This window comes from Sorex fumeus, unplaced genomic scaffold (genome assembly GCF_029834395.1).
Source record: "Sorex fumeus unplaced genomic scaffold, SorFum_2.1 ptg000019l, whole genome shotgun sequence".
NCBI classification, from domain to species: Eukaryota; Metazoa; Chordata; class Mammalia; order Eulipotyphla; family Soricidae; genus Sorex; species Sorex fumeus.
The window spans coordinates 37,243,359-37,269,678 of record NW_026606076.1 but is presented as its reverse complement, the minus strand read 5'-3'; the positions used below and the strand labels follow the sequence as shown (position 1 = coordinate 37,269,678).

The window sequence follows — 26,320 nt, the reverse complement described above, 5'->3', positions numbered from 1 at the left end:
CCCCATGGTGTATTCAATATGCCAAAAACCAGTAAGAATGATGGATCTCATTCTCCTGACCCTGAAAGAGCCTCGAATGTGGCACTTTCTAAAATCTCAGAGCTAGGAAAAAGGAGATGTTACTGGTGCCTGCTCAAAGAAATCGATGACCAACAGGATGACAGTGATACAGTGACCCCCCCCCGAAAAAAAACAAAACTAAAACGTAATTAATTTAAATAAATCAATACATTTATATAAATTTATAAGTAAACATATATTAAATATAAATAAATACTATAAAACCAAGCTCCCGGAAGAGAACAAGGCAGAGTCTCCTGCCCCCGCGCCTGGTTGTCCTCACCGGGTCCCCTTGGAGGAGGGTGGGTTGAGTTTCCCTCTCTGCCCTAAGCAGAACCCCGATAGCTGAAGACCTCCGGGACCCAGCCAAAGCCACGCTGAAACCACTCTCCACACGCTTGGACGAGGAACTGGCAGAGGAACCCAGGTGTGCGGGACTCGGGGCTGAGACCTCCAAGCCTGCTTGATTTGGGACTGGGCCACCTCCACCCAGATCCCCCACCTTCCAGTAGCTAGACAGTTACACCCACCAACTGCCATGTAACCCCACCAACGGCCATCCAGAGACTCTAAAACCAAACTCCTGGAAGCGAATGCGGCCGCGTGACTTCTTATTCTCACTCTCAGAGAACCCGGCAGGCTACTGAGAATATCATGTCCACATATATGTCTCACTGGGAACACCTGTAAAGGTGATTAGAGGCTGCCCCAAAAGCCTCCATCTGTCTTGGAGAGCCTGGTAAGCGACCGAGAGTATCCCGCCTGCATGGCAGAGCCTGACAAGCTCCCCCTGGTGTACTCAATATGTCAAAAGCAGCAACAATGAATGGTCCTCATTCCCCTGACCCTGAAGGAGCTCCCAATATGTCATCGGGCTATGGTCCTCCTTCCCCTAACTCTGAAGGAGCTCCCAGTATGTCATCGGGCTACACTTGCACGTGACAGGGACGAATGGAGACGTTACTGCGCCCGCTCGAGCGAAGTGAAGAACACCGGGGTGATAGTGATAGTGAGATAGTGAAATCAATAAAGTTGTGGTAGCCAATGGTGATCATCGATTGCTTTATGGGAGGGCTTGGGGCACACCCTGGAGGTGCTCTGGCTACCTACAATAAGATTGTACACTTGGATGCAGGACCCCCTTTGGCTCAACACTGCCCTGATGGATGAATGCCCACCCCAATCCCCAGGGTCCTGAGCTCTCTTGTAGCTCTGCATCTCCTAGGACTTCCAGAACCTACTGGTTGCACCGGGAATAGGTGAAAATCAGAAGGCTCGGCCAAAAAAACTTCTGGTTCCCAAGCGCGTGAAGAATGCACCCCCATTGCCCCCCCACACACACACAGAGCAGGAGGGTAGCCCATTGGGAGGGCGTTTGCCTTGCACCAATCTGGCAGGTGGCTGACCGGATTACTGCACCGGGGCGGGCATCCGACAGGATCCTCTGAGCACTTGGTAGGAGATTCCCCAGGTGCACAGCCAGGAGGGACCCGAGGAGGAGAACACAGAAAGGATGAAACACCTCCACCTCCGCGGCCCGGGAGGGGGAGGAGAGGGGAAGGGGGAGGGGGGAGGAGGAGGGAGAGGGAAAGAGAGGCACAGAAGGAGACAGAGAAGGAGAGAGGGGGTGAGACAGACAGACAGGCAGGCAGACAGACAGACAGGCAGGCAGGCAGGCAGGCAGGCAGACAGACGGGCAGGCAGACAGACAGACAGGCAGGCAGGCAGGGAGGCAGGCAGACAGACAGGCAGGCAGGCAGGCAGGCAGGCAGGCAGGTAGGCAGACAGGCAGGCGGGGAGGCAGGCAGGCAGGCAGGCAGGCAGGCAGGCAGACAGACAGACAGACAGACAGACAGGCAGACAGACAGGCAGACAGACAGGCAGGCAGGCAGGCAGGCAGGCAGGGAGGCAGGCAGGCAGGCAGACAGGCAGACAGACAGGCAGGCAGGCAGGCAGGCAGGCAGGCAGACAGGCAGACAGACAGGCAGGCAGGCAGACAGGCTCTCAGAGCTCTTTGCAGAGGGAAACCCTTTAGCCTGGAGTCCACAATCAGCCTCAGGGATCGGGCCGGCCTGGGGACATTCCCGGGACGATCCTCCCACCCCCACCCGCCAGGGACCGTCCCGGGGGCTCCGAGTGTCCCTGCACCGCAGCGGTGACCCCACGCGACCCCTCAGATCGGCTCCTGGCGGCCAGGGACCCGGTGGGCGCCGGGGATGAAGCCCGGCCGGCCCGCACCGCTGGACCGGCGCCCCCGCTTAGGCGTCCCTCGAAGCAAGCGCCGTTGGGTTAAAAACTCCCTCGTTTCTCCAACCCCAAGGAATAAATAAACTCCTTCCTCGGGAGCGATCGGTGCGTCCCGGGTGCGAGGCCGCCACCCCCGGCGATCGCCACGGACCGACCCCGCCGCTCCCAAGGTTCGGGGCGCTCGGACCGACCCCTCGGCGGCCGGCGAAGAAAACGGCCTTCCGGGACCCCCCGATCCCCCCCAGGTATGCCCCCAGACCCGCTCCTCACCTCTGGCAAGAAATGCGGACGACTGGCACTTCCGCCTCGGTCGCGAGAATCCAAAGGGAAAAGGACCCGGATTGCGTGACGTCACCAGCATTTGCCGTTAGCGCCTTAAAGGGCCAGGCCCCAAGTATTCCTGACCAGGTATTTTCAGGTTCAGGAAGGTTTCATGATTTTCTCTTTTCTGGAGTAGAAATAAGGGACCCGGACATTTGTTGGTCGCCAGGTCCGGATACGAGAAGAGTGAGGGACAGAAAAGATGACATATGGAACAAAAATTATTATTTTTTTTTTTACTGAGGGGATAAAAATCATAAAAATTTCCTTTGCAAACACCTGCCAGGACACGCCCCAGCCCTTGGACTACCAACTCCTTCCTGCCAAAAAACTGATCAGAAATCCCTGGGCGTTGATATTAAGATATTCACTTTTTTTTTTTTTGAGGCGGGGAGTGCTGAGGACTCATTCCTGGCTGTTCAGCAATCACTTTGCACTGGGCTAAGAATGGAAACAGGGTAAGCTACTTCCACGCTGGACTATCTTAATCCCGTGATTGTTTATGTTACACTGAACTTCCAGTTGCTGGAGTAGCTTCAACTGTTCAACTTCTCCCATTTACAGGAGTAAATGTGGACTAGAATGGGGCTCAGGGAGTGGTGATGTAAGAGTGTTAACACTCTACATGTAAGCAATATTCCTGTGTGTGTATGAGTGGTGTATGTTCATAGCCATTGATTCTCTCAAGCTACTTATATCTCTGTGCTCATAAGCTCTTTAAAAAGTGCTCAAGATCAAATAAAGGGTGTTTGGAGGATCCTCCCAGGAGGGGAGATGCATGTCGAAAGTAGACTATGGACTGAACATGTTTGCCACTCAGTGCCTCTTTTGCAGACCACAACACCCAAAAGGAGAGAGAGAACACAGGGGATTGCCCTGCCACAGAGGCAGGGTGGGATGGGGGGGTTGGGGGTGGGAGGGATATTATCCATGGTGGTGGAAAATGGGCACTGGTGGAGGGATGGGTATCTGATCACTGTATAATCGAAACCCAAGCACAAAAAATTGTAAATCTACAACTGTACCTCATGGTGTTTCACTAATAATAATAATTAAAAAAAGTGCTCAAGCTCAACAGTGCACTGAATTTGACCGCAATCTAACATGGATCAGCCACGTGAACAGAAGGTCCCTTCACTGCCATACAGCCGAGAAGTCTTTATGTAGTTTAGTAGTAGATGAATTATGCAGCTAGAATGAAATTCTTCCAAATATGAACCAGTGGGGAAGAACAATTGTTCAGCAGGTGTGCAGGAGAAAGTCGCTTTTTCAGAAATGTTGACTAATCGTTGGCTATGATGATTTGATGTTTGTTACAGTAAGAATATGAACTTTGGGGGGGAGGGTAAACTCTAAATAATAATGGTACATCTTTTATCGAAACAATGAATCTAGTCAAAGTAGATAGAGTGTTAACTAGAACTCATCTGCCTCACAGGAATTGGGAGGGGTGGGAGGTGGGGTTCTATTGGGGTTTGCGGTAAAAAATAAGTATTGGTAAAGGGAAATGTGTTTGATATTTGCATGACTGAGACCTAAACCTGAAAGCTCTGTAACTTTTCCCACAGTGATTCAATAAATAAATAAATTATATTAAAAAAAGAATATGAACTTTAGTTAGTTTAGATGTTTACTTTTTTAGTTACCAGAGCTATTCCATGAGTATACTGAATTTCCTATAACTGCTCCAGTAGGGTAGAGCCAGTCATGGAATTCAAATAGAACAATGGCTTAGGATCCCCAAAAGTCAGGTGGTTAAGATCAATCATTGATTACTTCAGTATTCTCTTTTTCAGGTTTCTAAAATTTAGCTTACATCACTATGTTTACATAAAACGACTGGGCAGCAGGCTATGGGCCTGTTGAAGTTAAACTAATTTTGTGGGTGCTTATGAAAATGACAGGTGTGCCAGGATGTGGTTATTCCTAACCAAAAACCTGTGCTTCTGCTGGGAGGCGGCTGTTCTTCCCTAGCAGGACAGCCCGCCAGCTGGTGTGAATACACCCCTCCAAATTTTATTCTCTTGATGTCATCAGTGGTCATGATCGCGATCTCACAACTTCTGGGGACCTGGCTGGATTTTGACGGTGTGGAGACCCAGCACCCCACTCCATGGGGACAGCCACAGAGGTTCTTCAAAGGACCACTTTGCCTTTGATTTGTTCAAACCTTTGCCTGCATGCCCAGACTGTCAGTAGAACTGATGGCCAAAATCTTAGATTTGGCTATCAGGAGTCCTCTGTTCCTAACCGGGAAGTTGGGTGACAATCTTCTCTCTGGGCTTGTAAGTCATTATCTGGGACTGTGTGGAAGACTAGACACAGCGCTACTGCCCCATCAGTAGAGTACCCAGGGTGAGACATTGCCATGGACAACTGGGGCCATTTGAAACTGCACAAGGGCATTACTCTCAGGATCAGTGAGGTTTTTGTTCTTTTTTTGTTCTCTTGGTTGTATTTATTTGGGGAGGGGGTACACCAAGCAGTGCTCAGAGATGACTCTTCGTGTAGCCATGGGGACCATATGGAGTGTTGGGGATGGAGTCCAGGTTTCCATCCCTTTCCACTGCACTACCACTATAGGGCCCACTAACCAGTTCTTTGAAACAATAACCACTTGTGCTTACTTTCTATAGAAGGAAAAAAATCACGATTTTTAATTGCTATGAAAAATAATATCAAGAGTCTCCTGCCCCCGCGCCTGGCTGTCCTCACTGGGGCCCCTTGGAGGGGGGAGGGTTGAGTTTTTCTCCCCCCCCCCCCCCCGCCACCCCGGAGCCAGCCACGGCCATGCTGGGACCACACTCCACACATCCGGATGGGCCTCATGCACGAAAGAACTGGCAGAGGAACCCAGGCATGCGGGTCCCGGGGCTGAGGTCTCCAAGCCTACTCGGATTGGGACTGGGCCTTCTCCAACCAGACCCCCCATCTTCCAGTAGGTAGGCGTCACACCCACCAGGTGCCGCCAGCGCCAGCTTGGTCCCATCAACGGCCAAGACACTGAGACTATAAAACCCAGCTCCTGGAGAATAGCGCAGAGTTTCCTACCCCCGCTCCTGGCTGTCCTCACCGGGGCCCCTTGGAGGAGGAAGGGTTGAGTTTCTCTCCCCCCCTCCTGCCCCGAGCAGAGCCCCAGCTGCTGAGGACCTCCGGAGCCAGCCACGGCCATGCTGGGACCACTCTCCACATGTCCTGATGGGCCTCATGCATGAAAGAACTGGCAGAGGAACCCAGGCATGCGGGTCCCGGGGCTGAGGTCTCCAAGCCTACTCGGATTGGAACTGGGCCTTCTCCACCCAGATGCCCCCCCTTCTTCGAGTAGGTAGGCGTCACACCCACCAGCTGCAACCAGAGCCAGGTTGGTCCCATCAATGGCCAAGACACAGAGACTATAAAACCCATCTCCTGGAAGCATGCAGCCGCATTTGCGGCCACGCGCCATCTTATTTTTTCCTTTGGAGAACCTGGCAGGCTACAAAAAGTATCCTGCCCGCACGGCAGAGTCTGGCAAACTTCCCGTGTTGTACTCAATAATACCAGTAACAATGATGGGTCTCATTCTCCTAATCCTGAAAGAGCATTGAAATGGCTCTTTTAAAATCTCAGGGCTAGGAAGAAGGAGACGTTACTGGTGCCTGCTTGAGGAAATTGATGAACAACAGGATGATCATGATCATGATGAAAAATAATATAATTTCTTTAGGTTTTCAACTCACTGATTTTAGCATCCACTGAGGCTAAGGGCCCTCTACTGTCAGTTTAGGCTCCGGATTTTCTCCTGTGGTGTCCAGGGACCGTAAATTTGCTGGCAGGGATGGAGGCTGACACCCACCTTTCAAGTCATATGCTTGGTCCACTGAGCTATTCCGCCAGAATATTTATTTTGAATGTGCAAATCTTAGCAGCTAACTCATATTCTTTGACCCTGTTCCCAGATCAAACTGGCAGCAATGCCAAATCCTGAAAGAGTGGTGTGAGGTCTAAAATCAATTCCAGTAAGCAAGAATGAAATCAAATTTAACGGAAGCTCCCAGCCACTGTACTACTCCTGTGTTTGAAATGGTGTTTCTCAAGCTGCCCTCTGGGGTTTTCCTTGTAGACAAGAGTCCAGTGCTCATGTGCTGTCAAGGGGCAGAGTGTTTTATTTTATTTTATTTTTTTTGCTTTTTGGGTCACACCCGGCAATGCTCAGGGGTTACTCATGGCTCATGCACTCAGGAATTGCTCCTGGCGGTGCTCAGGGGACCATATGGGATGCTGGGAATCGAACCCGGGTCAGCCATGTTGGCAGCGTGCAAGGCAAACGCCCTACCCACCGTGCTATCGCTCCAGCCCAAGGGGCAGAGTGTTGACCACACAGCAGTCTGATATTCTTACCAGCCAGTGCTCCTGACCCAATGTCTCTCCAGCTCTCTCTGTAAGAGCCAAAGGACCCCTTATCATCATTTCAAAGAACCAGCAAATGGCTTTCTATGCACAGTAAAGTTCACTTAAGCTGTCTTCAGCCCATCCTATTAAAGACTCCTACCAGGGCCATTTTCTGAAGATATTTTTCTGGAATATTTATCTTAATGTTTATGTAAATGTAAGAAAACCCTAAACAGAAGTACAGAGATGTTTTAGGGGGTAAGGTGCTAGTTTGCACATGGTTGACCAGGATTCCAAGCCCAGTACCTCTTAAGGTTTCCTGAATCCCCCCAATATAGAAGTAAGGCCTAAGTACAGCGAGGTTTTGCTCTCCAGAAAATAAAGGGGGCCTTAAGAATGGAGGTTTGGCTGTTTTCCTAATTTCAAAGTATTCACTGTAGCACATGATTGATCTCTGCCATAAAACCCCACAACCCAGGGCCTCTCAGCCAAGCCAGAGCCAGAGCAAATGAGACAGTGATGTGCCTTAATATCCCTGAGCAAGGGACAGTTTTATTATTTGCTTATTAGTTCTTCGGTCACCTTCCTTCTGGCTTCCATCACCAAGACCCACGTTTATAAGTCAACATACATGTGAAGTTCACAAGGGCACATCTGGGGCCCAGGTGATAATAGGCAAGTATCTATCTCTTATAGATCTGACATCACATTCTACCAGGATAATTTACTTCTTGGATAAATTACTCTTGTAGTACCCCCTAAACCCCTTGTCTAAAGGAAACTTTTACAGAGGCCTGTTCTGACACTGCAGATTATTATTAGGGGATCACGTCATCTTTTATGAATCTTAGAATGTTTTCTAAGGCCGTAGAGGAAAAAGAAGGCCTTCCCACATTCTTCGCATACATGAGATTTCACTCCGGTATGCACTTTCATATGCTTAGAAAGGCCTGAACGGGCAGCGTATGCTTTCCCACAAGTCTGACACTGATGAGGCTTCTCTCCACTGTGAATATTCATATGCGTGGTAAGGCCTGAGAGCAGAGTGAAGGCCTTCCCACATGTCTGACATTGATGCGGTTTCTCTTCGCTATGAATTTTCCTGTGCTTATTCAGGCCCCGAATTTCAGAGAAGGCCTTCCCACATTCCTTACAAGCATAAGGTTTCTCTCCAGTATGAAGTCTCCTATGACTACAAAGACTTGAAGAATAAGGAAACCTTTTCCCACACTGCTCACACACATAAGGTTTCTCTCCAGTATGATGTCTCCTATGAGAACGAAGGTCTGAGGAATCACGATACGCCTTCCCACAATACTCACACACAAAAGGTTTCTCCCCAGTGTGGATTCTCCGGTGTACAATAAGCTCTGAGGGTTTAAGACAGGCCTTCCCACAGTCCTGACATACATAAAGATTCTCTCCAGTATGAATTTTTCTATGCATAGTAAGATAGGTGGATCGTGCGAAGGCCTTTCCACATTCCTTACATTTATAAGGTTTCTCTCGAATATGAGTGTCTCGATGCTGAGTGAGGTCTGAGTACGTCGTGAAGGCCTTCCTGCATGTCTGACACACAAGGGTTTTCTCTTCAATATGAATTTTCCTGTGTTGAGTCAGGGGCCTATTCTGAAAGAAAGCCTCACCACATTCCTTACAAACATAAGGCATCTGCCCAGCATGAATTTTCTTATGAATATTAAGACTCGAGGAACGATAATATGCCTTCCCACATTCCTCACATACAAATGGTTTTGCTCCAGTGTGAATTCTGCTATGCTTAAGAAGACTGTAATCGTGAATGAAGGCCTCCCCGCAATCCTTACATCGATACGGTTTCTCTCCGGTGTGAATCCTCCTATGTTCAGTAAGTCCTGTAGATCGACGAAAGGTCTTCCCACAGTCCTGACATATATAAGGCTTCTCTCCAGAGTGAGTTCTCCTATGCACAGTCAGGGCTGAGGAATGAAAGAAGGCCTTTCCACAGACCTCACATTTATGAGGTTTTTCTCCAGTATGAAGTTTCCTGTGTACAGAGAGGTAAGCAAATAGGGCAAAGGCCTTCCCGCATTTCTTACAGATATGAGGTTTCTCTTTATTATGACTCTCCCGATGTCTAAAAAAGTTTGAGGGGTAGCTGAAAGCTTTCCCACAGTCCTCACATACATATGGCTTCTGTCCTGTATGAGTTTTTCCGTGACTCAAAAGATTGGCGTAATGAGCAAAGGTCTTCCCACATTTCTTACATATATACAATTTCTGTCCAACGTGCATTTTTTTGTGCATAAAATAGCTCGAGAAATAGGCAAAAGCCTTCCCGCAGTCCTTACATGAATAAGATTTATCTAGCACGTGAATTTTCCTATGCGCAGAAAGGCTGGAGAAATGAAGAAAGGCCTTTCCACAGTCAGTGCACAAATAAGGTTTCTCTTCACTATGAATATTCTTGTGCAAACTGAGGCTTGAGGGTTGGGTAAAGGCCTTCCCATTCTCTTTACATACAGATGGTTTCTCTACCGTTTGAACTCTCCTCTGTATAATAGGGCGTGAGGAACGATGGAGGGGCTGCCCACACTCTTTCTGATTACCCGACTTCTCTCCTCTATGGCCATTCACAGGGTCAAGTCGGTGTGACATTTGACTCAATGTTTGTTTTTGCTGTTGACATTTCTGGGATTTCTGTGCACTCTGGGTTTCTATGGGAACCCCATGGTGCCTAGAACATGGGAAGGTTCCCCCACACTCCTCACACATGGATGGGTTCTGTTCATGGTGACTTTGCTTGTGGCCCTGTTGGCGTGAGGGACTCGCTATGAACAGTGCTCCTCTCTCACAATCCAGGGGCTGTCGCACTGGGGGGTTTTGTGTGCATGGATTGAGCAGAACGTACTTGGAGTAGCTATTCCCAGGGGAGGGATTCTTTGGAGCGAGGGAGCCCTCTCCATTCTGATCACCTTCAGAAGACATCCCAACTATCTTGGCATCCCCATGAGGCTGAGGGCATGATTCCTCACTTGAGACTTTGCCCTGGTGTGCAAGGTCAAAGACATCCCACTGGAGCTGGCTGCTTCCCTGTAGAACAGGAGAGAAGGATTCCAATTACTGCTCTAGTCCTTAAAAGTCTCCATGTCTAAAGAAATTAAGCCCTGTGGGTTGGTTACTAACATTTCCACCATACAAATGCAACTCCTCACAGGTATTTGTAAATACCTGAAAATACCTTTCCTAAAAATGACCTAATGTATTTGCAAGATGGGTGCACAAAATAAAAGGATGAGGGTCATTAAGTTTGTAAATTATTTTTCAACTAAATGAATAGATATCTTAAATGGATATAAGGCCCTCTGCAAAACATGAATTACTAGTGAGGGCAACCTGCATCCCCACATAGCTGAGACAGACCATAGGGGCCACCTAAAACATCTCACCACAAGAGGATTCCTCTCCAGGATCAATGACTTTTTTGTGTGTTTGTTTTGTAGTTTGTATTTATTTTGAGGGTGGCCATACTAAGCTCTAGGATCACTGTGGTGGATTTCGGGGGACATTTTAGGTGCTAGGGATGGAGCCAGGTTTCTGTTCCTGTGCAAAACAAGTGCCTGTCCCTCTGCACCAGAACTAGGGCTGACAAACCAGTTCTTTTTTTTTTTTATATAATTTATTTATTTATTTATTGAATCACTGTGGGAAAAGTTACAGAGCTTTCAGGTTTAGGTCTCAGTCATGCAAATATCAAACACATTTCCCTTTACCAATACTTATTTTTTACCGCGAACCCCAATAGAACCCCACCTCCCACCCCTCCCAATGCCTGTGAGGCAGATGAGTTCTAGTTAACACTCTATCTACTTTGACTAGATTCATTGTTTCGATAAAAGATGCACCATTATTATTTAGATTTTACCCCTCCCCCCCAAATCAGACATGCTGAGCAAACCAGTTCTTTTTAAAAATAAAAACTGTGCTTGCTTATGATCAAAAAAGATCATATTTCTTCAGTATTAAAAATTTGCTGCCACATCAATAAATTCCCTCCGGGCACCATCTCGGGGCACCAACAACCCTGGTCCAGGGATTCCCAATTGAATCCCAAAATAGATTCTAGCCCTAAAGAGATGTCTCTGGCCCCCCATCCATTTACAACCTTAGAATTCCAGAATCAAGCAGCCACAAAAGTGGCTACACAACCTCTTATATTCAAAGTGAACAATAGAAAATAAATTACCTAGCATCTGTCCCTGATAGGCAGACTTGAATAGTGGTGGGAAAATTCAATCACAGTATAATGCCCAAAAGTAGAGGGAGTGTATTGGGGAAATTGTCTGCCACAGAGGCAGGGTAAGGACTGGGATGAGGGCGGGGGATACTGGGGACTTTGGTGGTAGAAAACGTGCACTTGTGGAGGGATGGGTGTTCAATCATTGTATGGCTGAAGCTCAAACATGAAACCTTTGAATCTGTATCTCACGTTGATTCTAAATAAATAAATAAATGAGGCTGGGGGCGGGGTGGCCTGGAGGGTGTATGCCTTCAATACAGCCTCCCTGGGTTGAATTCCTGCAATCCCATATGGTACCCAGGACAAAGCCAAGATTCATTCCTGAGTGCAGAGCCAGGAGTAACCAGGGTGTGGCCCAAAAAAGGCAAATAAATAAATAAATAAAACCTGTGTGAGAGTGCAAGTACAGCAGGAAAAACAATTGCTCTGCATCAATTTGATCCCCGGCATAGAACATGGTCCACGGTGCACTGCCAGCAGTAATTTCTGAGGGCAAACCCAGGCGATAACCCCGATATCACCTTGTAAGATCCAAAATGCAATAATAATAATAATAATAATAATAATAACAACAACAAGAATTTCGAAGAAAAATTTCGAAGAAGAAGAAGAAGAAGAATTTCGAAGAAGAATTTTGAAAAAGAAGAATTTTGAAGAAGAAGAATTTCGAAGAAGAATTTCGAAGAAGAAGAATTTCGAAGAAGAAGAAGAAGAATTTCGAAGAAGAAGAAGAATTTCGAAGAAGAAGAAGAATTTTGAAGAAGAAGAAGAAGAATTTTGAAGAAGAAGAATTTTGAAGAAGTAGAAGAAGAAGAAGAATTTTGAAGAAGAAGAAGTAGTAGAAGAAGAATTTTGAAGAAGAAATTCGAAGAAGAAGAAGAATTTAGAAGAAGAAGAAGAAGAAGAAGAAGAAGAAGAAGAAGAAGAAGAAGAAGAAGAAGAAGAAGAAGAAGAGGAAGGAAAAGAAGAAGAAGAAGAATTTTGAAGAAGAAGAATTTCGAGGGAGAAGGAGAATTTCGAAGGAGAAGGAAAATTTCGAAGGAGAAAAGAAGGAGGAGAAGGAGAAGGAGGAGGAGGAGGAGGAAGAGGTGGTGGAGGAGAAGGAGGAGGAGGAGGAGGAGGAGAAGGAGAAGGAGAAGGAGAAGGAGAAGGAAGAAGAATTTCTTTAGATTTTAAATGAATGATTTTAGCACTGAGTGTGGCTAATGGAACTCTACTCCCAGCATTAGGCTCCAAATTTCCTCCCTGTGATTCCCAAACACCATCTATGTGGTGGCTGGATGGAACCCAAACTCCTACCTCTTAACTCACATTCTCAGTCTATTGACCTATTCATCCAACATAATATTTATATTCAATGTGTGAATCTTACCAGCTCACTTGCATTCGGTGATCCCGTTCCCAAATCAAATTGCAGCCTTGTCATATCCTGAAGCTGTGGTTTGAGATCTGAAATCAATCGCAATATGCAATGGAAGAATTCGTTAAATGGAATGTAGCTGAATGAGGCTGGGCAGTTGGAGGACGCCTCTATGGACCTCTCAGTCCAGACAGGCCCACAGCAAAGGGAAGGTCCTGGGGGAAGGATATCCATGAGCAGCCTATCAATCCCCAAATTGAGTAGAGTCTTTTGTTTTTTGACCACACCTGGTGAGGCCCTAGGGACCATATGGGATGCAGGAATTCAACCTGGGTCAGCCAGTGTAAGGCAAGCACCCGACCTCCTAGCATACAAAATCTCCAATTCAATTTGGCTTCGTTATGGGCTCCCTCATTTCCTATTTCAACATAAAGACAAAAGATATTTCTTAGTGGGTCAGAAAGAGAACAGCAGGTAGGCATCTGCCTTGCATGAGGCTGATGGGCCGATGCTTAAGCACCATCCAAAGCAACCTCTGAGATCATCCAGGATTAACACGTGAATATCACAGGCAGAGTCTCCTGCCCCCGCGCCTGGCTGTCCTCGCCGGGGCCCCTTGGAGGGAGCGGGTTGAGTTTCCCTCCCTGCCCCGACCAGGGCTCCGGCAGCCGAAGACCTCCAGAACCAGCCACCACCATGCTGAGACCACTCTCCACACACATGAAGGTACCGGCTGAGGAACAAAGGCATGCAGGTCCTGGGGCTGAGATCTTCAAGCCTGCTTGGATCAGGGCTGAGCATCCTCCACCCAGATCCTCCAAATTCCAGTAGGCGGGGGTCACACCCACCAACTGGCCCCCTGGCGCCATGTAATCCCATCAACGGCCAAAACCCAGAGACTATAGAACCCAGCTCCCGGAAGCTTGCGGCCACAAATGCGGCTGCATGACATCTTATTATCTCATTCCTACTTTGGACAAACTGGCAGGCTACTGAATGTAACCTGCCCACACGGCAGAGTCTGGCAAACTCCCTGTGGCATACCCAATATGCCAAATACCAGTAACAATGATGGGTCTCTTCTCCTAACTCTGAAAGAGCCTTGAATATGGCACTTTAAAAAAAAAAATCTCAAGGCTAGGACAAAGGAGATGTTACTGGGGCCTGCTCAAGGCAATCGACGAATAACAGGGTGGTCATGATCGTTGTGATCACAGGTCCCAAAGACCAAAGAATAATAAGATTGCTAGGATACTCAAAAACCATATTAATGATCCAAGGGCAAAGGGAAAAGCATGACAGAAAGTGCAGCGGGAAAGGGCGCCTCCACATTGCCGGCAGCACATCCAGTTGCAAAGGCACAGACAGGGTGACTGAGGGCAAGAATTCCCGTGGACAATTCTACATGCCTGACAGTTGAGAGAAATAACGACAAAGCTAAGAAAGCAAAGTGCAGGGTCATTTTGTGATGGACAACCCAGTGGACTAAAGGGCAGTCTGAGCGTGGCACAGACTCCTGGATCCAGGTGGCTGAGGCCACCAGAGTCAGCAGTGTGATTCATGTGCCTTGGGGGACCCTCACACTGCCCAGGGAGGGCCCGAGCCAGGGAAGGTCCTCAGACACTCACCTGCACACACGCCTCTCCTCCCTGGCCTCAGGATTTCTCCTTCCAACCAGGTTATCAGTCCTGGCTTCACCCTGGAATGCCCTGTGTCGTAGACATGGAAGCACAGGTTAGTGACAAGGAAAAGGCGACAGGCCAAACAAATTTGCTCCAAATAAAACCAGGAAATTAAATAAAATGACAAGACAGAATTTTCATGTGTTCTAGATTGGTTGTTATCAGGGACATAAGACCCACATTTCAATTTAAGACTAAAATTGAGTCATGTGGGGCTGGAGCAATAGCACAGCGCTTAGGGCGTTTGCCTTGCATGTGGCCAACCCGGGTTCGATTCCTAGCATCCCATAGGGTCCCCTGAGCACCGCCAGGGTTAATTCCTGAGTGCAGAGCCAGGAGCACCCCCTGTGCATCACCAGGTGTGACCAAAAAGCCAAAAATAAATAAATACATAAATAAAAATAAAATAAAATTGAGTCATGCTGATTTTCCCAAGAACCACTGGGGTGACCTCAAGCACCCAGCAGCCCTGTGGAGTGAGGTCCTAAAAAAGAAATGAACTTGTGGCGAGAGTGACAGTCCAGTAGGGCTGGCATGTGCCTGACACAAATTTACAGATTTGATCCCTGGCATCCATATGGTCACAGAGCACAGCCAGGAGAAAGTCCTGATATATATCCATGGGTAATCCCTGAGCTTTGCAGGGTCAAGCAATCAAACCAAACCAAACAAAACCAAAAAGAATAACAAAGTTGTAGGCCTGTTGCTATAATATAGCATGTAAGGCCTTGTAACCTGCTGTTGGGTTTAACTCACAGCATCCCCACGGTGCCCCTGAGCAATGACATGAGTGATAGATCAGTACAGAGACTGGCTGACCATGGACTTTGGCCCTGAACTAAATCCACAGGAAAAATAAAACCAACACACTGAAGTGAAGGGTAGAACAAGAAGTCAATTAACAAGCAATGGAAAGAACTATAAAGAAGATAAGTGTAAGAGCACAGCGCACTGGGTGTTCCTTGCATGTGGCTGAACTGGATTGATTTCCCTCATCCCACATGGACGCAGAGCCCACCAAGAGTTATCTCTGAGAACAGAGTCAGGGCTAACCCCTGAAATTGCCAGGTGTGGCCCATAATAAAAAGAGAAAAATAGGGGCTGGAGCAAGACCACAGCGGGTTGGGCGTTTGCCTTGCACGTGGCCAACCCGGGTTCGATTCCCAGCATCCCATATGGTCCCAAGAGCACTGCGCCAGGTGTGACCCCCCCCCCAAAAAAAAAGAGAGAGAGAAATAGAAGGACCAAAAGAAACAGTGATCTACATGGCTGTCAAAATCCCCGCCCATATTGAACACAAAGCCTGGGTCCAACTCCCAGAGCCCGCGGTTATCTGTCCTGGCATGGTCAGCCTATGGAGCGCTCACCCAAGGCCCGCAGGTGCTGATAGGTCTCCAGCATCACATCCCTGTAAAGCTTCCTCTGAGAGGCATTCAGACACATCCACTCCTCTGCGGTGAAGCTCACGGCCACATCTTGGAAGGTCAACGCATCCTGAACCGACACACACGGGGGGATGAGAGTCAGCGTCAGTCACCACCCTGTTCCCTGGGCTAGGAGAACGGGACCCCCAGTGACCCAGAGGGCGCAGAATCTTTCAAACAGGAGGAACCAGCTCACATCCTCCTGGGTTACTGGCCCAGTAAGTCACTTAAGGCAGCCAGATTTGGTAAAATGTGATGACATTCTACTAGCAAGTTCCTGGAGATACGGCTTTACACACAGACACCCCAGAGCCAATTCCAGCAGCACTGGTCTAATGAGCACTGCAAAGAGCAAGAACTGAGTACAACACTAAAAAAGCAACGCCTAGGGCTGGAGAGATAGCACAGCGGGTAGGGCGTTTGCCTTGCACGCGGCTGACCTGGGTTCCCAGCATCCCATATGGTTCCCTGAGCACCGCCAGGGGTAATTCCTGAGTGCATGAGCCAGGAGTGAACCCTGTGCATTGCCGGGTGTGACCCAAAAAGCAAAAAAAAAAAAAAAAAAAAAAAAAAAGCAACGCTTGGTTTGGCCCAAAACATTGAAGACACACAATGCCTGCACCCCATATCCCATGACAACTAGGGATGAGAAAGGAACACTCCTTCCAGGGAGCGACTCAAAGCTGTGCATGGACACATGTGCCTGTAGAACTCTTAATTCACAGCTAAGGGCCACCCTGTATTACTGTCAAAATAGGTAAATGTGTTTCAACATCAAACACTCTGGCTTGGCCCAGAGTTCCTCTGCTGCATCTCCCTAGGACAGGTGCATGCCGGGAACTGCGCACACAGTATTGAGTTGAACAGAAGACTGTGACTGAGCAGGCAAGAATCTCCAGACTTGGAAGACAAAATAGGGGATAATCCTTGTCCTGGGTTCCAGAGTCATTGTAGTAGCCAGGGTGCTTAAGGGCCAGCACACCCCGGGGACCCCCTGATGTCCGTCAGGTATGAATCCACAGCCCACAGCCAAGAGTGAGCCCTGAGCACCTCAACTGTGACAAATAAATAAATACAAAAGGAAACAAAGCAGAAGATGCAGGACCGGCAACAATAGGATAGACTGTCGATCCCCGTCTTCCCATATGGTCCCCCAGGCATCGCCAGGTCAACACTAGAGTGCAGACCCAGGAAGAACCCGAGAATCACTGGGTCTCACCCTCGCATCCCCTCCCAAAAGAAAGCAAAAAAAAAAAAAAAACCCTGAAAAAGTCAGCCATGGATCACCTAACCCAGTAGAGTCCGCCAGTCAGGCAGTAAGAACCTTGAGCTCTGACTGGAAGTAACCCTTCACTACCCCTAATGTGGCCCAAACCCAAATCAACAAAACAAACAAGGGCAAAGAAACCTCAAACATCTGAGTCCAGCGCTCTGACCAGGAGCCATGTCCCAGGGCTCCCTGCAGAAACAACTGGGACAGAAGACCCTGAAAGCCGGTGCGCTCCTGTCATTGCATTGTCATCCTGTCACTCTCCTACCTGGGGACACTGTGTTATGCTGCGTGTCACCATTGTCTCCAGTCTGTTATTCCCAAAGGTCGGCAGGAGGCTCTATGCAAAGACCTGCAGGAGAAGACAGCTGTGAGCACCAGAGACAAGCAATTCCCCAGGGCCCTGACAGGCAGCATCCACGGGCACTGGCTTACAGACTCACTGAGACACACACTGTCAGATGCTCCTTCCCCTCCAAGGGTCGCAGAGTGGGTGGAAATCCAGTTGCCTGTCACTCTCAGGGAAGGCAAGGCAAGCAGCTGACCTGCTGTCCTAGCTCTAGGACCCCTTGGATAATCACTTGATCACTTGATCCCCCGTTATTCATTGATTTACTCGAGCGGGTGCCAGTAATGTCTCCATTCATCCCGGTTGCGTGCTAGCGTAGCCCAATGGTATCTGTTCGTTCTAGGAACATGCAGAGCCTCAAACCGATCATTGAGGGTCTTGACAAAGAAGTCTGCCCATCTTGTAGGTGGGCGTCCACGCGATCTTTTGACGTCCCATGGAATCCAATCAGTAATGGCTCTAGTCCAACAGTTGTCTGTAAACCTCATTACGTGTTCAGCCCATCTGATTTTTGATGCCTTGGCAAATGAGACAGCGTCTCTGATTCTTGAGCGTGGATAATAATACCTGAAAATGTTATGACATCAAGCAGAAAGCCAGTGGAACAGATGAAAACTAGGTCCAAGGCTAGCACGACAGCACATCGGGAGGGCACTTGCCTTCACATAGCTGACCCTGGTTCGATCACCCACAGCCCATAGGATTCCCCAAGCCCACCAGGAGAGATTTCTGAGTGCAGTCAGGAGTAAGCCCAGAGCACTGCTGGGTGGGGCCTCAAAATAAAACAGAAACACCCAATAAAAAAGTGAGTGATGTACTTACTAGGAAAAGAACACACCTAATTTCACAAGTCTCTGAACTTAACCAGTGTAAAAGTTGTCTGGTGATGGCCCCAGAGAAAGCACAGAGCATGAGGTGCTTGCCAGGCACCCATCAGACCCAGATTCAATACCCATTACACCACAGGGTCCGCAAACCTTGATGGAAGTGATGAATCAACCAGGAGTAACCACTGAGCATTGCTGGGTGTGACCTCCAACTAAAAATAAATCAATACATTTAGGGTCAGGCACTGTAGTTGGGTTGGATATTTGCCTTACAGATAGCTGATCTGGGTTCAATTCCCGGCACCCCAATGGATATCAGTAAGTAGCAACCACAGGGTATGACCCAAAATCCAAATGGAAAAAGAAGTATTTGTTTAGGAATCAACACCCTGCCATCAGGTTTTGCAGGATGCAGGTTTGGATTTGGGGGTTACAATTGGCAGACCTTCGGGCTTATTTCTTGTGGTACTTGGGGGAGCTTGTGCTGTGTCACGAGATTGTACTGTGGTTGGGTGCTTGAAGGCCACACTATTCCTGTTCTATCGCTGACCCTAAATTCAAATTCTATATAAATCCTATGAACCTTGTGAGAAGAACACAGACTGGCATGACAGGGTACAGGGATGTGGCCCAAATGGTACCTGCTGGCTAGTGGCCTGACCCTGAGGCGGAAGCTCAGGTTTCAACTGGGAGGGGGGCTGGATGGAGCAATAGGACAGCGGGTAGGGCGTTTGCCTTGCACGCAGCCAACCCGGGTTCGATTCCCAGCATCCCATATGGTCCCCTGAGCACCGCCAGGGGTAATTCCTGAGTGCACAGCCAGGAGTAATCCCTGTGCATCCCCAGGTGTGATCCAAGAAAAAAAAAAAAGAGAGAGGTTTGTAGGTATCTGAATGAGAGGCCCATGGGCAGGGCACTTGCCACACATGAGGTAGCCTCAGCTTCACACCCTAAATCCTTAAGGACTGATCCCTGAGCATTGCTGGGTTTGACAGAAACCCCAACTCTCCTACCCTCCCTCTTAACTGCCAAGACCAGAAGTGTGAAATCCAGAATTATATTCTTAAAGGTCAGTTCTTGGTTTGTTTTTGTGATGCTCAGGCCTTACAGGACAGGTTTTCATAGACTCTAAGATTTTACTTCTCTTGATACCTGATTTTGTATAAGAGAAAGGAGGAAAATATTACACTTCACTCAAAAGAAATTTTCATAGTGAAAGTCCATAGTTTTGCTCAGAGCCTCCAACTTCTTCTTTTCCTCCTGACAGCCTTTTTTTTTTTTTTTTTTTTTTTTTTGCTTTTTGGGTCACACCCGGGGATGCTCAGGAGTTACTCCTGGATTTGCACTCAGGAATTAGTCCTGGCGGTGCTCAGGGGACCATATGGGATGCTGGGAATCGAACCCGGGTCGGTCGCGTGCAAGGTAAACACCCTACCCGCTGTGCTATTGCTCCAGCCCCCGACAGCCTCTTGTTTAAAGAATTTTAGAGGGGGCTGGAGCAATAGTACAGCGGGTGGGGCATTTGCCTTGCACGTAGCCTCCCGGATTCAATCCCCAGCACCCTATATGGTCCTTCAAGCACTGCCAGGAGTAACCCCTGAGCACTGCTGGGTGCGACCCAAAAAGCAAAAAAATGGGGAGAAAAAAAGTATTTTAGAATGTTCACATCTAAGAACTTCCAATGAAGGTATGAACAGAGGGGCAGGAGAGAACATACCAGGCTGGAGCAGATGCGGTCAGCTGGAAGCTCAGGGCCCTTCCCTTGTACCCACAGTCCACTGGTCTCCTGATCATAGCACAGTGCAGCCCTCGGCATTGTCAGGTGTGGTGCCAAATCCCACTCATCTGCTCCCGGAGTAGTGAGACAGACCCAGGGAGAGGAGCTCAGCCGGTGGGGGACGCAGCCTAGTTCCCCTGCATCCAGAGACACATACATGGAGGGTCAGAGTCACTGACCAGTTCCAAGTATGTAGCAAAAGGGCCGAAAAATAAAAGAGGGCAGGAGAGATACAAACCCCTAAAGAGAAATTTAAAGAATGCTCATGTGTCAAGACAAATTCTGTAGTGAGACTTTTATTTTTTGGGGGTGGGGGACGGGTTGGGGGAAGAGATTGGTCAACCCTGCCAGTGTTCAAGGGACCCTATGGGATGCTGGGGATCAAACCCGGGTTGGCAACATTCACGCATGCACCCAACCCACTGTACTGCTGTTCCAGAATATTATTTTGGGGCCACTCCTGGTAATACTCACGGGTACCTGTGGGACTTAGGGGATCAAACCTGGTCAGCTTTGGGTAAACAAAGGCCCTTCAGGCTGTACTTAGGGATGGCCCTTTCCCCCCACCATGGCAATGAAATTTCTCGGAAGTAATAAAGCAGAGTCTCCAGCCTCCGCACCTGGCTGTCCTCACCAGGGCCCCTTGGAGGAGGGTGGGTTGAGTTTCCCTCCCCACCCCGAGCAGAGACCTGGCTGCTGAAGACTTCCGGTTCCAGCCACAGTCATGCTTAAGACCACTCTCCACACGTTCGGATGAGTCTCATGCATGAGGGAACCGGCAGAGGAACCCAGGTGTGCAGGATCCGGGGCGTAGATCTCCAAGCCTGTGGATCAGGACTGGGCCTCCTCCACCCTGATCCCCCATCTTCCAGTATGTAGGCGTTACACCCACCAACTGCCCCCCAGCTGGCGCTGTGTAATCCCATCAACAGCCAAGACCCAGAGACTATAAAACCCAGCTCCTGGAAGAGATAATAAGATAATAAGATAATAATAAGACATCTTATTACCTAGTCCTTACTCTGGAGAACCTGGCAAGCTACCAAAAGTATCCTGCCCACACAGCAGAGTCTGGCAAACTCCCCATGGTGTATTCAATATGCCAAAAACCAGTAACAATGATGGGTCTCATTCTCCCGACCCTGAAAGAGCCTCGAATGTGGCACTTTCTAAAATCTCAGGGCTAGGACGAAGGAGATGTTACTGGTGCCCGCTCAAGGCAATCAGTGAACAGGATGACAGTGATATAGTGAATAAAGCCATCAGTCCTAAGTCTGACCCACCCTGTGGATATAGAAAGCAAGACCTGATAAGACCTTCCACGGCAGCAGCCCAGAGACTGGATTCCTCCCTACAGAAAGAGACTGAAGGGATTTACTGGAGAATCCTCAATTCCTTCCTTCAATCTGATTATCCAGCAGGAATAAAAGTCAAGAGAAGGATTTTCAAATAATACCACTCCCAACCCTAGCAACCCTAGACTCTCTCTCGATCTCTTTTTTTTTTTTTTTTGCTTTTTGGGTCACACCCGGCAGTGCACAGGGGTTACTCCTGGCTCTGTGCTCAGGAATTAGTCCTGGCGGTGCTCAGGGGACCATATGGGATGCTGGGAATCGAACTCGGGTCGGCCGCATGCAAGGCAAACGCCCTACCTGCTGTGCTATCGCTCCAGCCCCTCTCTCTCTCTCTCTCTCTCTCTCTCTCTCTCTCTTTTAATAATGTAGGAGTACTTCTATTTGTTCAGCCATTGATTAAGCTGTTTAAATTGGGCATGAACTCCACATTACTTTTTTTTTTAATTGTATCAATGTGAGATAGAGTTACAAAGCTTTCATGTTAGAGATTCAGTCATACAATGATGAAACACCCATCCCTTCACCAGTGCACATATTCCACCACCCACATCCCAGTCCTCACCCTGCCTCTATGGCAGACAATTTCCCCAATACTCTCTAGTTTGGGGCATTATATTTTGCTTGAAATTTCCCACCACCATTCAAGCCTATCAAACCAGGGGTTGATTTATTTTCCATTGTTCATTTTGAATATCATGAGATATGATGTATAATATATATATCTGGAGATATTATGTTATGTATTATCACGATCATGATCACAACCATCCTGTTATTCGTCAATTGCCTCTAGCAGGCCCCAGTAACGTCTCCTTCGTCCTAGCCCTGAGATTTTTAGAAAATGCCATATTCAAGGCTCTTTCAGAGTTAGGAGAATGAGACCCATCATTGTTACTGGTATTTGGCATATTGGGTATGCCATGGGGAGTTTGCCAGACTCTGCCGTGTGGGCAGGTTACATTGGGTAGCCTGCCAGTTTGTGCAAAGTAGGAATGAGATAATAAGATGTCGCGTGGCCGCATTTGCGGCCGCACGCTTCTGGGAGCTGGGTTTTATAGTCTCTGAGTCTTGGCCGTTGATGGGATTACACGGCTCCAGGGGGCCAGTTGGTGGGTGTGACCCCCACCTACTGGATTATGTATTTTATATATATATACATATATTATATATATATATATATGACACGCCCGCAATTGTAAACGTAAATTTCTAGATTGCAAATGGTTGGATTCGAGACATCTCTGTATGGCACTAATTCATTTTGCAGCCCTAGCCTCTTATTTAGCAAGAAAGGCCCATGTGGGGATGGCTCGGAGAAACCCTACAAAAGCCACCTTGAACAAAGGGAGAGCGCACATCTGCTGCTTGTGCCCACGTGGCGAAGCACATGTGTAGCTCGCATCTCCCCTCTTGAGACCCCCCTCTTGAGATGCAGTACTTTCCTATCTAATGCTCCAGTGTTATAGGGGCTCTCTCCACCCTTGGAGAAGCCTGCGCTCTCCCTTGAGCGCGTTTCTCTCTCACTTTCCCTCCGTCCTCAGCTTCAAAAACCTCCAAATAAAATCTGTTCTACTTCACTGCTTGTCTACTCCTGAAATTCTTTTCTGCAAGGCAAGGCAAGAACCCCAAAACTCCAGGTCTCGGGTTGGCAGAGGTGAATTAGGAGAAAGAGAGCGCCTCCTTCCTCCCCACCTCATATAAGCCCCCTGTGGGGGCCACCTACTGTAGCACTGTCCTCCTGTTCATGGATTTGCTCGAGCGGGCACCAGTAACGTCTCCACTGTGAAACTTGTTACTGTTTTTGGCATATGGAGTACACCACAGGAAACTTTCCAGGCTCTGCCATGCCAGGGGGTGATACTCTTGGTAGCTTGCCGAGCTCTCTGAGAGGGGCGGAGGAATCGAACCCGGGTTGGCTGTGTGCAAGGCAAATGTCCAACCCCCCTGTGCTATAGCTCCAGCCCGATTGGGGATGGCACCTACGTCACCTGGAAATTCCTTTTCTGCCAAGTACTCTGCCAAGTTCTCACTCAGCAGCGGGTGCTCCTGGACAGGGAGAGTTGAACAGTGTGGGTAGTGCTCAGAAACTTGAGAGGTGAAATAAATTTTTTTCTATCATACAGGGCTAGCAGAGAGAGTACAGTTGACAGGATGCTTCTCTTTCAAGCTGCTACGCAGGGTTTATGACAGTACATAAGATGCCCCTAGGGACTGCTAAGAATGATGCCTGAGCTCAGATCATAGATTGTATTATCATAGGGCTTTGGGGCACACCCTGGAGGTGCCCTGGCTACTTCCTGCTAAGATTGCACACTGAGTTGCAGGACCCTCTGTGGCCCAACACAGTCCTGATGCATGCCCAACTCAACCCCCAGAGCTCTGTGCTCTATTAGGACTTCCAGAACCTACTGGTTGCACGGGGAACAGGTGAGAATCAAAAGGCTTGGTCCAATACTTCTGAATCCCAAGTCTATGAAGAATGTGCCCCCACTGTCCTCCACAAGGCAAGAGGCTAGTACACCGGGAGGGCATTTGCCTTGCACGCTGCTGACGTGAACTGAGCCCCGGCGTCCATAGGATCCCCTGAGCACTGCTAGGAGATCCCCAGGTGCAGAGCCAGGAGTGACCCAAGAACACTACAGAATGTGGGGGAAGGGAGGCAGAGGGAGGAACTGGGAGGGGAGAAAGAGAGTTTAAGAGAGAAAAGGGGGAGGGAGGGAGGGAGAGAGAGAGAGAGAGAGAGAGAGAGAGAGAGAGAGAGAGAGAGAGGAACAGCTCTTGGGAATGAAACTAGGTCCACAAAACTTCTGGGAGGAAAATTCTAAGTTGATCCACCCCGCGAATAAGACCTTGAGCAGCAACAGACTTTGAGGAGATTGGACCCCTCCCCATAAAGGAAATTCCTGGAGAAGGAAATTCCTCTTATACCCTCGGACCTCTCCCTTCATTGAATTCACATCACATTAGTGATTCAGCCCAAAGAAGACCATCACCACTCCTAAGACCTCCCTGGTAACCTTCTTAGCAAGGGACTTTTACCTAGGAAGAAGCTCCATAAGGGGGCATTTTGGTAAAAGCCACCTTGAACAAAGGAAGGGCATGCAGATACTGATGGGGCTGGAACAATAGCACAGCGGGGAGGGCGTTTGCCCTGCACTCAAGTGACCCATAGGGTCTCCCAAGCACCGCCAGAAGAAACCCCTGAGCACTGCTGGGTGTGATCAAACAAACAAACACATATGTTGCCTAGCCCTTGTGCGGCTTGCAATCCTCATGGCCAAGTACAGGTGTGCCTGAGCACATGTGTCCCTGGCATCTGCCCTCTTGAGATGTGTACTTTTATGCTTTCCTATCTCTTGCTGGGACATGTGGGGCCTCTCTTGGCCCTTGGAGAAGCCCGGATTCTCTCTTGAGCGCCATCTGTCTGTCTGTCTGTCTGTCTGTCTGTCTGTCTCTCTCTCTCTCTCTTCCTGTCCCCCTCCACACTTAAAAAAATAAAACCTCTCCAAAACATCTGTTTTACTCCACTGTTTGTCTACTCCTGAAATTCTTTTTCCTGCCAGCCAGGCAAGATCCCAGTAACCCGGGGTCCCAGGTGGCAGAGGCGGATCCAGAGCACGTGACCGTCTTTCCCTCCTCCCGATGTTAGGACACGGATCGTGATCTCCCTTTAATGACAAAGAGACTCCAGAGACTGCAAACAGCAAGCAAGGTTTATTGTAAGACTGGCTAGCCAGGGTCAAGCCGCCTACACAGACACGCAGGTCAGATAGGTGAGGCAAGACCCCGAACTTCTTCAAAGGGGTCTTATATAGGCCTTCACTGGCCTTACAGCAAAGCCCGCGCATTTCATAGCCAATAGATTTGTAACAACATATACTTTCTTAACCAATCCATTTAAAAGTACCTCACTCCTTAGCCTATAGATTCAAAGATCAGCATTTACGTACACAGGCATTGTGGCTAGTGGGCATCTGGTAACTAGGACATTTGGTTATCACGCTTTGATTCCGGTGGAAGCGGATAAGGGAAAAGTTCCTAACAGAGGTAACTGATCTGGAAGGGTCAACAAAGGGTTCCCGAATTTACATCCCAGCAGGGAAGAGTCAACAAATGGTTTCAGAATTTACATCCCAATAAGGAAGGGCTCTACAGCTAAGGCTCTACTAGGGAGGGGGCAGGAAAGGGAGAGTTACTAATTAGTAGAGTTTTAACTCGGGAATCTCCCTCGGGGTCCCAAGGGATCTTACACCGACTCACGCGAGTCACCCGTGGGGTCCACCAACATCACTTCCAGGAGGGACACCCTTCAGCCCGGAGTCCACAATGAGCCTCAGGGATCGGGCCGGCCTGGGGACATTCCCGGGACGATCCTCCCAACCCCACCCGCCAGGGACCATCCCGGGGGCTCCGAGTGTCCCTGCACCGCAGCGGTGACCCCACGCGACCCCTCAGATCGGTACCCCAATCCCCACTCCTCACCTTCAGCATCACCGGGAGCCGCCCTCCCATCCTGCAGCCGAACATCCCCAGGGAAAAGCCCTGGAGCCCTTACGTCACGGGCATTTCCGGTGAGAGCCTTAAAGGGCCAGGACCGAGTATTCCTGACCAGGTATTTTTCTGGTTCAGGAAGGTTATTTTCCCCATTTCTGGGATAGGATCAGGTGACCGCGACATCTGGGGGTCGCCAGGTCAGGACAGAAGAGTGAGGGATTGAATAGATGGCATTGGGAACAGAAATTTCTTTTTATTGAGGGGATAAAAATCACAAAGATTCCTTTGCAAACACCTGCCAGGACCATACCCCAGTCCTGGACCCCCCCACCCCCAAATTGCACAGAAATCATTGGACACTGATATTTAGATATTCATAATGCTTTTCAGTCTCTTGTTTTTGGGGGGCGTGTCTAGTATAGATTAAGACTTTGGGGCTGGAGAGATAGCATAGCGGGTAGGGCATTTGCCTTGCACGCGGCTGACCCGGGTTCGATTCCCAGC

General features: G+C 48.7%; 1 protein-coding gene across 1 annotated transcript in view; it reads right to left on the bottom strand.

Annotated features, from left to right (window-relative positions):
• Nucleotides 1–26,320, bottom strand: part of LOC130022215 (zinc finger protein 426-like) — a 69,372-nt gene that overhangs the window by 14,036 nt on the left and 29,016 nt on the right. Inside the window, exon 4 of the mRNA XM_056112968.1 lies at nt 14,267–14,347. Coding sequence (XP_055968943.1) covers nt 14,267–14,347 — 81 coding nt within the window. The remainder of the gene's footprint in view (nt 1–14,266; nt 14,348–26,320) is intronic.